At 40.4% G+C, this 12,369-nt stretch overlaps 1 protein-coding gene across 7 annotated transcripts in view; it reads left to right on the top strand.

Moving 5' to 3' along the window:
• KCNU1 (potassium calcium-activated channel subfamily U member 1) overlaps nt 1-12,369 on the top strand; it is a 202,777-nt gene that overhangs the window by 49,970 nt on the left and 140,438 nt on the right. For all 7 annotated transcript variants that reach the window (XM_068662331.1, XM_068662330.1, XM_068662326.1 and 4 more), the window contains 3 exons: nt 1,241-1,330; nt 1,464-1,564; nt 4,807-4,903. In XM_068662331.1, coding sequence (XP_068518432.1) covers nt 1,241-1,330; nt 1,464-1,564; nt 4,807-4,903 — 288 coding nt within the window. The remainder of the gene's footprint in view (nt 1-1,240; nt 1,331-1,463; nt 1,565-4,806; nt 4,904-12,369) is intronic.

Genomic DNA, 12,369 nt, shown 5'->3' with positions numbered 1-12,369 from the left:
GGAATACGTAGGGGTTCTCTTCCGGAAGTGCTGAATGAACCCTACCCTGAAAGAAGTCAGTGCATGTTGTAGTTGTTTAGCACTAATGGAAAACAGGCCACTACAAATCTATTGTTCCTTGAGTTCATACGTTGTCGGGATGATAATAGAACGATGCGAAGTAAATACAAGAGGGAAAAGGAAACTGCATGCTCTATGAGATAGAGACTGTATTTTTGCTTTCTTTAAGTTGGCCTAGAAAGGATGCTTCTTCTAAAATGGGAGCATCTCGATGTTGCTACAATATTTATGTTATCTACATATAATTGTAGTGCTTAATATTTCTCATAATTCATATTTTGTTTGTCCCCTGAGACACAAATCTGGAGGAGCTGAGGACTTCACAGGAAAGGGAATTGTTAACAACCTTGTCACCTTTCCCTGTTCCATTCACAATTTTCCTGTTCCAATATTTATTAAAACTGGGTTGAAGGCAATAGGAGTTTGGACTGAACTGGTGCCTTGAGTTGTCTACATAGAGAAAACTGGCAAATTTAATGATGTTTCAGGGGATTCAACATAGGTATTTTTACAGCAGCCCAGCAGGGATATTCACCCTGGATGTAGAAAGGGGATCCATTAGGAAAGAAAGTTTCCTCCCCTGTTTATACCATGCTTGTTCAGCTCTAGAGCAGATGCATCAAACCCTGCACATCTCTGTAGCTTCAGTTAACCTGCTCTTGTATTTTAACTGTAAGTATTTAGGTTCTTCAGCGACTCCATGGAGAAATGGAAATACCTGGCCCATTCAGGCTGCAGTAGACTGTTAATGGTTTTATTACATTAAACATTTTCAAAACAATGTGGTGGAAAACAGAGTACCTGTTTCCTATGAAGTTTAAAATTTATCAAATTAAAACATCAATTAAAAAACAAACACCAATCAAGAATCTCTGAATTGAATAAAGTGCAAAAATCCTAACAAAAGGAATTGGGTGGTTTGAATCCCTGCTCTCACACAGCTCCCCCACCTGTTTCCATGGAAAATTATCTTTATGCCATTGAAAATGCAGCAGTTAACTTTCTTCATGTCTCCGGTCTCTCTCGTAGGTCATAGAAGTTATAACAAAGGGGATTAATGTAAAATTTTGAGGTGGGAGGGAACTGTTACAATCATCTAGTCTGAATTCTTACAAGACGGGTGAGAAATGTCACCTGATAGACAAACTGTGATTACTCTCTCGATGTTTTCCCAATACAGCACTATCCTGATCAATCCATCTTCAGGGATAAAACTTCATCGGAATACCATGGGATTTTTTATTGCTCATTCCCTTGCAGAAGTCAAAAAGTAAGATTCTCTATTACTGTTTTCTTGAAGAAAAGGTCTAAAATATAAAAACTTTCAAGAGCAGATGAGTGCATTTATTGTCTGATCAGTTGAACATAATTCAACTTTTACTGAACTAGCTTTTGTTTTGTAGGGCACAGTTCTATTGTAAAGCCTGTCACAGTGATGTACAAGATCCAGAGCAGATTAAAAAATGCCATTGTAAAAGAAGAGTTCACTCCAGACATTTCTCAGGTAAATTTAAAAAAAAAAAAATCTATTTCTCATTTAAAAAAAAAAAAAAAGCTGAATCAATGGCTGATAATTGTATATGTATTAATTATTTATCATAGTTATTCAGGTTTTTAATAAGAATAGATTGGAACTGGATTCTTGAGCAAGATTCACTGATGAAGTCTATCTAGGTTGTTGTCACCATGAGAATAAGAAATGTTAAATAAGAAGTCAGAAAAATGTTCTGGAGGTTGTACAAGGTACATGGCAACATTTAATGGTGTTTAGCTGAAAGGAGAGAACAGATCAATCATAATAATGTTAAACCAAAGCAGAGCAATATATTACTTATTCACCTCCAACTCCATTTTCAAAGAGTTTTGTTGTTTGTTTTTTTTTTGTTGTTGTTTGTTTGTATTTTGTTTCACTTTTTCTTTTTAGACAGAAAACTTAGCCTCTCTGATCTATGTCTAACTGCACCAAAGTGAAACTTGCCACAATTTTGTTATGCATTTAAGATCAAAATACATATTGTTTCTTCTCTCTTGTGAACTGCTCTGCTACTGTCTTCCCTCCATGGAGATGGTGCTTTGCTTTAAAGAGTTGAGAAGGAGCTTTCTATTAAATATGAATATACACATGCATGCCTACTTATTTCAAACACTTGCAAATCGTTTAAACAGCAGATGGCAGCCAAGCCCCATTACAAAACACGCCTCTGAACTGCAGATGGTTGAGATAAAGGCAAAACTTATTCACACTGTGTTCAACCAGGCCGAGTGAGCAAGCACAAACATACTGACACCTGGAGGGCTGCATGTAGTAATGTCACGTAGGAAGGGAAGCAGGAGCCCATTTTCGGTCCCACGCACTTATCAACATAGATGCAACTAAGGTCCCTGAAAGCCAGCTACCTTCCAGAAAAAGGACTTGTATAAGTGGCAAAGGCACCATAATAAAAGTCAATCTCAAACAAATAGAAAGACATTGGCACAGTGGGAGCTCTCTACCTGGCTGTTTTTCTTCTAGTTTCCTAGGCAATCTTAGATTTTTTTAAAAAAGGACAAGATTGTGTTCCAATATAAATGTGCATTAATAAAAAGCCCTTGTTTGCAAATCTGCAGCTCTGCACCAGAGACACAGCAGAGTGGTTGCCTGAAGTGGATCAGGAGGTTTGCCAGCCATAGGGCCTTGCCATCGGTTTCCCCTAGGATATATCAGGGCTTAACTGTAGGCACTTTTGTACATTGCTCCTCATTTAGACAGTGAAGATCAAGTTAATTGTCATGGATAGAAAACTAATACAGGAAGGAGCCTCAGACTGTGAACTTTAGTCAAAGGAGCTACTATTGCTATTTTAAAAGAAGTGTAAATGGCTTCATACAGGGCATTAAGTTAAAATAAAACAGAGGCTTTTTTTCCTTTATCATCCAAACTTGACCAAAAGCTATTGTTATTATAGTGACTTTTTATTTATTAATTTTTAATCACTAGATATGTATTAAGAGGCCATAAAGCTTCTTGAGGCAATGATTCCTGACTCCCCTTCAGGACCTGGTCAGGCAATGGCAGTAACAGGGCTTTTCTCCCTGGTCTGCAGCACATCAGAGCTCTTCTGGGCAGTCAGGCTCTGCACAGGTTGTTCACGTTAACCCAGAACATCTGTGCTAAAGGCTGGGACTGAACCTAACTCTATAGAGATGGCCAAGTGTCTTGTTTTAGAAGACTGTAAGAGCATTTTCTCAGCTACTTATTTGTGCCTGTGTAAGACAGGCAGCTATGAATTTTCATTCTCTGGCTTGGCTTATGATACTTCATTAAGCTTGACCTAGAGGGAATGATTGAGTGGCGTGTGGCATCCTCAGAGAGCTCCCTCTTTACCCATCCAGCTCCCACTCCATTGAACACAGGGCTGTAGAAGGAGCTATCCTGTTACCAAGGCTAAATGCACCTGCTTTGAGCACACCTGTGCAGAGCAATTACAGCTTAAGGCTGACAAATCACCTATTCAGAGAGATGTCCCTTTATCTGCCAGGGGTATGTTTAGAATCCCTAGCTGCTCCATCTGGGCTGGTATGGTTTGGCAATAGTTGCAGCCTAACAAGGAAGTTAAGGGTATGTGAGAGGGTTCGCCTGTCAGTTTGTGAGATAAAGAGATATGTGTGTCTGAATGCTCTTCCAGTCCAACCTTTCCTTCCCCATCTGTATGGGTTGGACATGTTTGGACACATGTGACATGGAGAGCTTTGCTGTGCCTCCTGTCAAATGCTGATAAGGGGAGGAATGCAGATTAGCAACAAAGATACGGACAAGGGGAGTGTGGGGAGCAACAGCACACATCCTGAACTTGCTACATCACTGTGAAAAGCAGGAGATGCAGGTGGGCTCTGGTGTGCTTAAAAATCTCAGAGGGTGCTGCTGTACATCCTCAAATCACTGCCTGGTGCTATAATGCTGGGCTTAATGGCCCATGACCTCAGATTATGGCCCAGAAAAGACTAGATCAAATGTCAGAGAAAAGATGTTCCAGCTGTTAAATTGCTACTTTAGGATTTGGGAAGCTTAAGCTCATTTTCTTGATCCGTTTCCTCGGAGTCAATCTGGGACTTTAGGCCACTTACCCTTTCTGAATTTTGGTTTCCTGGTGGGAAATTGAGGCAGCTAAAACTGGTTTGACTCTGAAATAACAGGAGAATAGAGTAATGAATAATTGCTAGTCACTTATGACAAGTATGAGGACAGTACAAGTACCAATAACGATCTCTGCCTACTCTCTGTTTTTTTTTTCCTTCCGTGGAGAGCCATGTTTTCATAGAGTACTCCCCCTCCACCACCATTTAAGGACAGGCCTAGAGCATCCCTGCACCTCTGGCTTTCCCGTCCCTACAGGACTGGCCCAGAAACCCACACCCTTTCTCTTCAGGACTGGCACTGGGACCCCCTTTTCTCATGGGAGATGTGATTCTCTGTAGCCAAGAACCCATTCTTCCCCATGCAAAATGAGAACAAGGGTCTTAGGGGGTCCCACAAGCGTGTGTTTTACAGACTGTTTTACACATACTAGATAGCATTGCTATTTTATAACACTGTGCTATATTTTGGAGCAGTTGTATGAATAACCAATTCAGTGCTCCTTTTTCTAGCGTTTCTGAAGCTCCTGCAGAATCCTTAAAATGGTACAGTGGCCATTTGCAGACATGGTCTAAACACAACTGAGGGCTATACAAAAGGAAGCCCATTTTGTTTCATTGTCTTTGTTTCAGAGGTACTGAAATTACGAAGCGGATCACTTGTTTCACGTGGAGAGCCTGCAAAGTCAAGGTCCTTTATCAACCTTCCACTTCAGAGATTTGTTGATGGGTAAGAAATGTAAAGCTGTGTGTGTGCTGAGCAGGCATTTCCTGGACTTTCTTATTGAGAATTCGTGTGGAAAGTAGCAACAGCCTGTTTCCTAATTCTTCTGCTATTGTTAGCTGTTGACGTGGATGGTTTATGGCTTCCCCCATCTTGATTAATTGAAATGTCTAGAAAGCACAACTTATGCCGATGTATCCAAATCCTCAGCACGTCAACTCATACCCTTCTGCAGACTCAAAGCCTGTAAGCATACATGAGGTGCTGCGAACTGATACTAATGTGAAGGTACAAGTGAAAGGTGAAGGGAGGAATTGGTACACCTCATGGAAGTGATTACTGCCTTCTAGACAGGAGCCAAATAATAGCAGGATCGTGATCACGTTTTATTCTGCTGCTTCTGAGAGGGCAGAGTGGAGGCAAGAGCAGCTGAAGGTAGGAACATGAATAGCCGACATCGAGTTTTGCTCATTCCTCAGGTGCTTAATTACAGTGTGGTGTTGGCAGCAACAGGGGAGAGCAACAAACTCTGCTATACCCTAAAAGATGTTTGCTCTAAAGCCAGCTGGCGATCCAAGAGAAATCTCACCCTGCAGTATTTTTCCCTAGCATCAGTAATGCATGCTAGAGCAGTCTTTTCTAGGCCATCTAAATTCCTCCTGGCTGGAGGGATCTGATTTCCCAGCAGGGTTCACAAACTGGTGGCAGAGCATGGTCATCTACTGTCTAAGCCAAGGTGTGAATTGCAATATTTTTAACTACAGCGTACTTAATTTGCTGAGCAGTCCAGTTGACTTGCACTGGGACTCCTCATAACCTGAGCTGCTATATTCAGCATAAGGAAGGGTATCATGGTCTGAAACTGAGCTGTCAGTAATAACAAGCTGTTACACTCTTCCAAACATCCACTAGAGAGGGTGACAGGACATATTGGCAAACAGTGTCATACTAGAATTTGCAGGGAGTAAACAGGAACCTGGTAGGGGAAGAGATGCCCAAACTAGCATTTCTTGCCTTGTTTCTGCTTGTGAGCAATTTGCAGCCGCTGTAGAACTGAAGAGGCTTAATAAATAACGTTTCCCCTCCCTGCAAAATCCTATCTTGTGCTTCAGCAGCAAAGGCAAATGTCAGTATGGCAAGGACTGTAAGGTGTCCTCTAGAGAGCTTTGCATCTTAGCAGCTGTCCCCAGCACATACATGGTATCAGGACAATAAAACGTTGCTCAGTGCAGCTGTCCTACAACCAATTAGGTCAGCTGTAAATATTGGGACTGCATGGTAAATACATACACACATACTAGCAGATTGTGCTGACTTGTTAAATATAAATGAAAACATAATTAGATTTATAATACAGCCCTCCCCCTCCTCATGCCCAATAACATAATTTACCAAAGAGGGGAGGGAGAGGGGAGAAGAACAAGCCCTCACAACCTGCTGAAATACCATTATTAACATGCGCATGAAAAGTCAATTATGCCAGAGGGAGGTATTTAAGTGAAGTGAGTTTCCATACTCTGGGATTACACCTTGGGGATTATACAGTTCTTATTTATTTATTTATTTTCCCCGAGATCTCTGCTGCTGCTTAGCAGTGAGGAACAAAATGTTGCTAAGAGATATTCTGAAATCCCCTAAAGAAATGGCCAAATGTGCAGATAAATAATTGTTCCCATCCCCATCAAGATTCTCCCTGATCACCATATCAAAAAGACACTATATTCTCTCCAGTCAGGGCAGGTATGTTTTCTGGTGTTTAGTTTTAAATGACACCAGGGACTGGTCTTCCCGTGCCTCCCTTGGGAGGGCATTTTACCATGCTGTTGTTATTAGTTGCAGTATTTATTATTTGTATTATAGCTATGCCTTGAGGCTCCTACTGGGACTAGAACCCTGTTAGGCTCGATACTGTATACACACATGGTAAAAGGAGTTTTTGCCTTAAAGAGCAGCAAAGGGAAGTAGGAAAGGGTGAAATGAGGTATTGAAAGTCATAGAGGAAACCTCACAATGCAAAATACAGCTGCTTGGGGCTGACTCCTCATAACATTTGAGATCTCAAATCAATCCCGAATAATTTTTATTATTATTTAAACCAAAAATAGAACTGGATACAGTTGCCCATTTTCAGATTAAGCTGAGGTTTTCCACCTGGGGTGTTCTGCTCATAGAAAAGCTAACACTGACCTTTTCTATCCAAATTAGCACTGTTCGGACAGTGGCCAAGGGGAGCTCCAGGTTCAAATCTCTGCTCTGTTTGATTTAGGATGGCAAACTGTAATCTAATCCAGGGAAGACAGGCACTTTAACACAAGTCTAGTTTTCTGGGATGTCTGGACATACAATGGGGATCATTTCCACTGCATGCCACAGGCAATGCTTTCAGAATGACTTGGATACTCACCATCTTGTCCTGTTATGGACTCCCTTGAAAATATCTGTGTTGGAATATTTAGCCAGTGAAATACTTAATTTCTGTATAAAAATAAATAAATTTTTAAAAAATGGAATCTGGCATCCAAGTTTAAAACAAGGTTTGCATATAGGCTAATCAATGAGGAAGTTAATCAAACCATAATTCAGGGAAATGTGATGAAGTATAGTGGGAAAGAATTGTACGTGGCCTGTTCTAAGACTCAAAGCACATTTCGTTCAGGTCTTGCCAATATTTGTGGTATTCTAGGCTATTTTAATGAAAGATATCTTACTTTGTACTGCACACACTAGGCTCGTGCATTTTTTTTTTAATTGAAAATAAGATCTTGATGTCCCAGGAAAGAACTTAATTAGTGCCAATAAAAGTCACAAACCAGTATTCTCCCTCCCCCCCCCAAAAAAATAAAAATCAACCAAACACAAAATACCGAAGAACTGTGAAGCTCGGCCAGAACTGAATTCATAAAGACCTGTTAGGATTCTTCAAGCACTTCTGAGGCCCTGCATCGATACACTTGCTTTACTAGTCGTGGTTTTCCACACATTCTTGCCTAAGGCACGACAAATTTAATGGTGTATGTTTTGCTGAATTGTTGATTCTTGTTTTTCATTTCTGCTAAGTTTCTAGTGAGGCATAAGAGAATGTTTGTGAGCAAGGGTCTGCATGCACACAACTCTGCAATGGCTTCTTCCCTTTTCTCCTGGTATAGAGTCACTTCAGACAAGCACAGGATTAATAAAAACTAAATTAGATTAAAGGGGAAACCAGGTTAAAGACCAAGTTTTAGTTCCCTTTTAATTGTAATTTATCTAGTGCCTGGATAATTGCTAATAAATACGTGCTGAGTTGCCAAGCCTATGTTAGGGCTTGTCAGTCTTTAATAAATTTTAAAGACTTAAGATCCTACTCTGATGCTACCCATCGCTTCCCAATCCAAAGGTAGGGCAAAACAAAGCAGCAATGCTGAGCACTCCAGCCCAGCTAATCTGGCAGAATGCATCACAATCTTTATAAATGTGTGAGAAGGGCTGTGCAAGAGCTCCCAAAAAGGTCATTGGTATTTTTGGAGCGATAAATCACGGAGGGAAAGATTTGCATTTTGGCTGTATAAAATCCAGGGCTGGATTAGAGAGAGAATAGTTTGCAGTAATATTTCTCTCCTGACTTGTTTTATTAGCTTCCTTTAAACATGTTACATTATTGCTTATAGAATTTCATTTACTTGGATTGGCAGCTTGATAAATATGTCTATTGGCGATGATTTGGATTGCTCTGGGCATTAATATTATTAAAACCTGTCACAAGGAAATGTCTGAAAGATGACTTACTGTAAAGATTACAGCATGAAATAAATCATACAATGGTATTTGTTACCGTTTATGGCCTCTTGGAGCCGAGTCAATCCCTTTTTATGTTGCATTATTTTTCAAGTTTTTATAGCCTTACATTATATATCGCTGTCAGAAATGAACAGATGGGGTGTCAAACACGAGCCTTCTGAATAATTCCCACCCTCGGGTTATTTGTATGAAGGACAAGTGTAAAACTGTGTTCTCAAGAAAAAGGAGATAGATAGAGGTGGAGAAAGTGTTGTTACAGTGAGCGAGATCCCTTTTGTCAGCAGGCACATTGTGCTTTTGATCACTACCTGGTATTTACTCTGCAGGGTGGGGGCTCTGTGGAAAATTTAGCAGTCTGTTGGCATAGCAAAAAACCTCACATGTTAGACAAGTTTCACATTCCTTTGGATTTACTTTTATTGCTAGAACGGGAAAGATGTGGAGGGGGTGTTTCAGTGATAGCCAAACCTCAGAGGGTTTATAGAAACATGGAAAAATATGGATGCCTCGAACACTTCAGGGGTGGAATACTAAAACGAGTCCTTCCTGAGCTACGCAGATGGCACTGCTGTAGTTTGGGAGGCAAGAGGAAGAAGATGGACAGATACTTTGGGCATCAGAAGTTTGTGAACTGGTGTCAAGCAGGGAGCTCCTCCAGGAAAAAAATAAAGAATATTTTCCATTCCATTTTTTATTCTTCTGGGAAGTCCCATGTTTTTGTTGTGTGTTTTCGAGGAGTCCTTGTGAGAGTCAGGGTGACAGGCTGGATGGAGTGATAGTTCGATAAGCTGAGAAATACACCTGCAATTTGTCAGGGTTAGAAAATTCAGGTAGGAGACATCATCCACGTCTACTTTCCCCCAAGGTTTCACTCTTCAAATCTCCAACCCCCAGAATCTTGCACAGGTACACAGAATATAAATCAGCATTATTTTTTAAGCATTACTCTCCTTGGTCCAAATGAATCTTTAAGCACCCTAATAAATTGTTCTGTCAATGCAGACTGGCTGAATCTTGCTCATGGAACAATGAGGGCTTTCTCATCTTCACTGAAACTTGCAACTTGAGAATCAGTGCGATGGATCAGATATTTTAGCGTCGGCTTGACACAGAAAACTTAGCTTCCATGGTGTTCAAAATCTGCCCAGACTTGTTTTGTACAGGCTTGTTGTCTCTTTGTGTGAAAACTAAGTCTGTTTGCTGGCATTGAAGGATAGGTTCCATGTTTTTTAACAAAAGTCTTAATAAGCAAAATCATACTCCATTTTGGCTTTAAGCCACCAGAGGTGTTGTGACCAATTTGAATAGCAGTCTTTCCTCAGTGATTTACTTCTTGATTCAATTTCAGCTTAATTTTATATATAGGCCCCTAGTTGTTTTTTTTTTTTGCTTTTTTTTTTTTAATTGTTTGCTTTTTTTTTTTTCCTTTCCTTCTGGAGAGTAAATTATTCAGAATACTAGACAAGGGCAAGGACTGAGACCTTTTCTTATACATAGAATTTTTCTTCAGTTCATATTCATGCTCACTGCATTTGGCATCTAAATTCTCTGTGATTTTAGACAGGCACCATTTTTTTATGAATTTAATCAGCTAACCAAAAGATCATTGCAGCTTCTTTCTGAAGCTCTCTTCCCTTCTGTGTGTAGGCCTCTCTCGTTTCTCTCAGGCTTACCATTATAGACCAGAAAGCCTTATCCTTTGCACCTCCACCTTTCTATGTATTCCTCAGCTTTTTTCTAACTTCATATCAAAAGTGCCATGGTATGATACTTCATATCACCCTTTCTCTCTTCCCCAGGCCCTTGTCCCACATCTGTAATCAAGCTTGCATGAGAATTTTAGGGACTCACATTCACCATGCAAAGTACAATTGTACAGCATTGTGGTAACTGGAGTTGCACCCACCTGTATGTACTAATCCGATTCCACGTTATACAATCGTATAATCACTTAAAGAATTTGCATGACTGATAGTGTGTGTTCTGAGTGCATAAGGAGAAGTTTCATAATTAGCTTTCCCTGTGAACTTGTGCAAACCAGTCTATTTATAATTTGGTCAGCTCCTGATTTTTAATGAGGGTGCTGAGAGTGACTGAAGCCTCTGGCAGCATGCATTTCATATTTTAATTACCCACAGTAATTCTGACAATTACACCGATGTCATAAATCACATCATAATGACCCATAAGAAAAAAGCATACTTAATGATTGAATGGGGATTTGATTTAAATAGGTATGTGATGGCTTAACAAGGAGCCAAAAGCTCCATGGAGATAGAAGTCTTCCAAATCTTCTTGTTAAGCTGTGGCTCCAGCAGGTGAAGAAACTTGGTGCAAAGTTTCTTTCAGAGGCCAAGTACTGGTTTTCTCAGCACAGGATTGCATTTCATGGGATGAAATCTATTCCTGTGTGCCTAACCAGAAATGAACTTCTACATGATTTGTGTCTTGGTGGCTAATTGGCCATTCTTGTCTCTGACTCCAGAAGAACTTGGATGTTGCTTATCTTTGGCAATGCCAATACAGCTTGTGCTTTTCTATCCTGGCAGATAGCTTTTATTACTGTGTCCATGGTTTAATGAAGTGTAAGCTCTTCTATCTATTGTTAGGTGCATAACACTTCTCTTACCACTAACCACAGCTGAGGAGGGCACTTAGGAAGTGATGGGCAACATCATGCTGCTGCCGTAGAATTTTCTTCTTTGGTTACTTCCTGAGTGGTGTCAGCATGAGCCACAAACCTGAAATGACAAGGCAAAACTAGGTTTGCAGGTAAGTCCTGGGAGGAACAGAGTGTGCACAAATTTACCAGTTCAGCCAAAATCAAGGCTGTGTTATCCAGCATAGTCTATTATTCAGCTGGGAGCTGGCTCTCTGGTTTTGGCCCTTAGTGAATATCACTCCTATTATCTAAGATCTTGACTAAGCCAAGTTCTGCTCTTTAGATTATTTTGCTATTAATAATGTCACAATAAGTGGGTGGAAGTAGCTAATGGCTCTAAGCCACAAATGATCCCAAATGTTCCCAGTCTCTACTCTCCTGTAAACCTTGACAGATTGGGAGTGCTTAGTAAAATATTGTAACACTCAACACGCATTTACAAGGCAGCGATCTGTCCCATGACGGCTTCCAGATGTGTAGTGTGTGCAATTTCATAATTCAAGAACAGATTCTATTGCCCTCTGCAGATCCCCCATCAGGCTGTTCATAAATGCTGCTCATAATTAAATTAACCCACTAACTAGCCATGCAAATTCTGATAAGCAGTGACCAAAAAAATAAAAAGAGGAAACTGTTGAGATGCTCTCAAAAAATGACAAGGTTGTCTTCAGAGATTATTTATCATTATGAGAGGATTTGTTTTTTCCCTTCCTGTTTGCCAAATTCCACTTTGTCCCTTCATACATGACAACTGTTTTAAGGCTTTAATCTAATAATTAGGAGCTGAATTTTGCCACCCTTACTCAAGCTGTCTGCTGTCTTACTCTCTGAACAGCCTTTCTGGAATCAAAGCAAGCCACTATTCTGTGTGTGGGTAGCAGGATGGGGATTTAGTTTTTAAAATCCAACTCATGCCCAGCCCAAGTAGCAGTGAAAGAACAAAAATATGCACACGCACACTCACTCTCAAGCCGAGGAGAAGAAGCTGCATTTTATCTAGCCCTCCTCTGACCTCGGAAGGGAAGAGGGGGAC

Source organism: Anas acuta, chromosome 27 (genome assembly GCF_963932015.1).
Source record: "Anas acuta chromosome 27, bAnaAcu1.1, whole genome shotgun sequence".
Lineage (NCBI taxonomy): Eukaryota > Metazoa > Chordata > Aves > Anseriformes > Anatidae > Anas > Anas acuta.
Note: the sequence above shows the minus strand (reverse complement) of the source record. Positions and strands in the feature narration are given on the sequence as shown.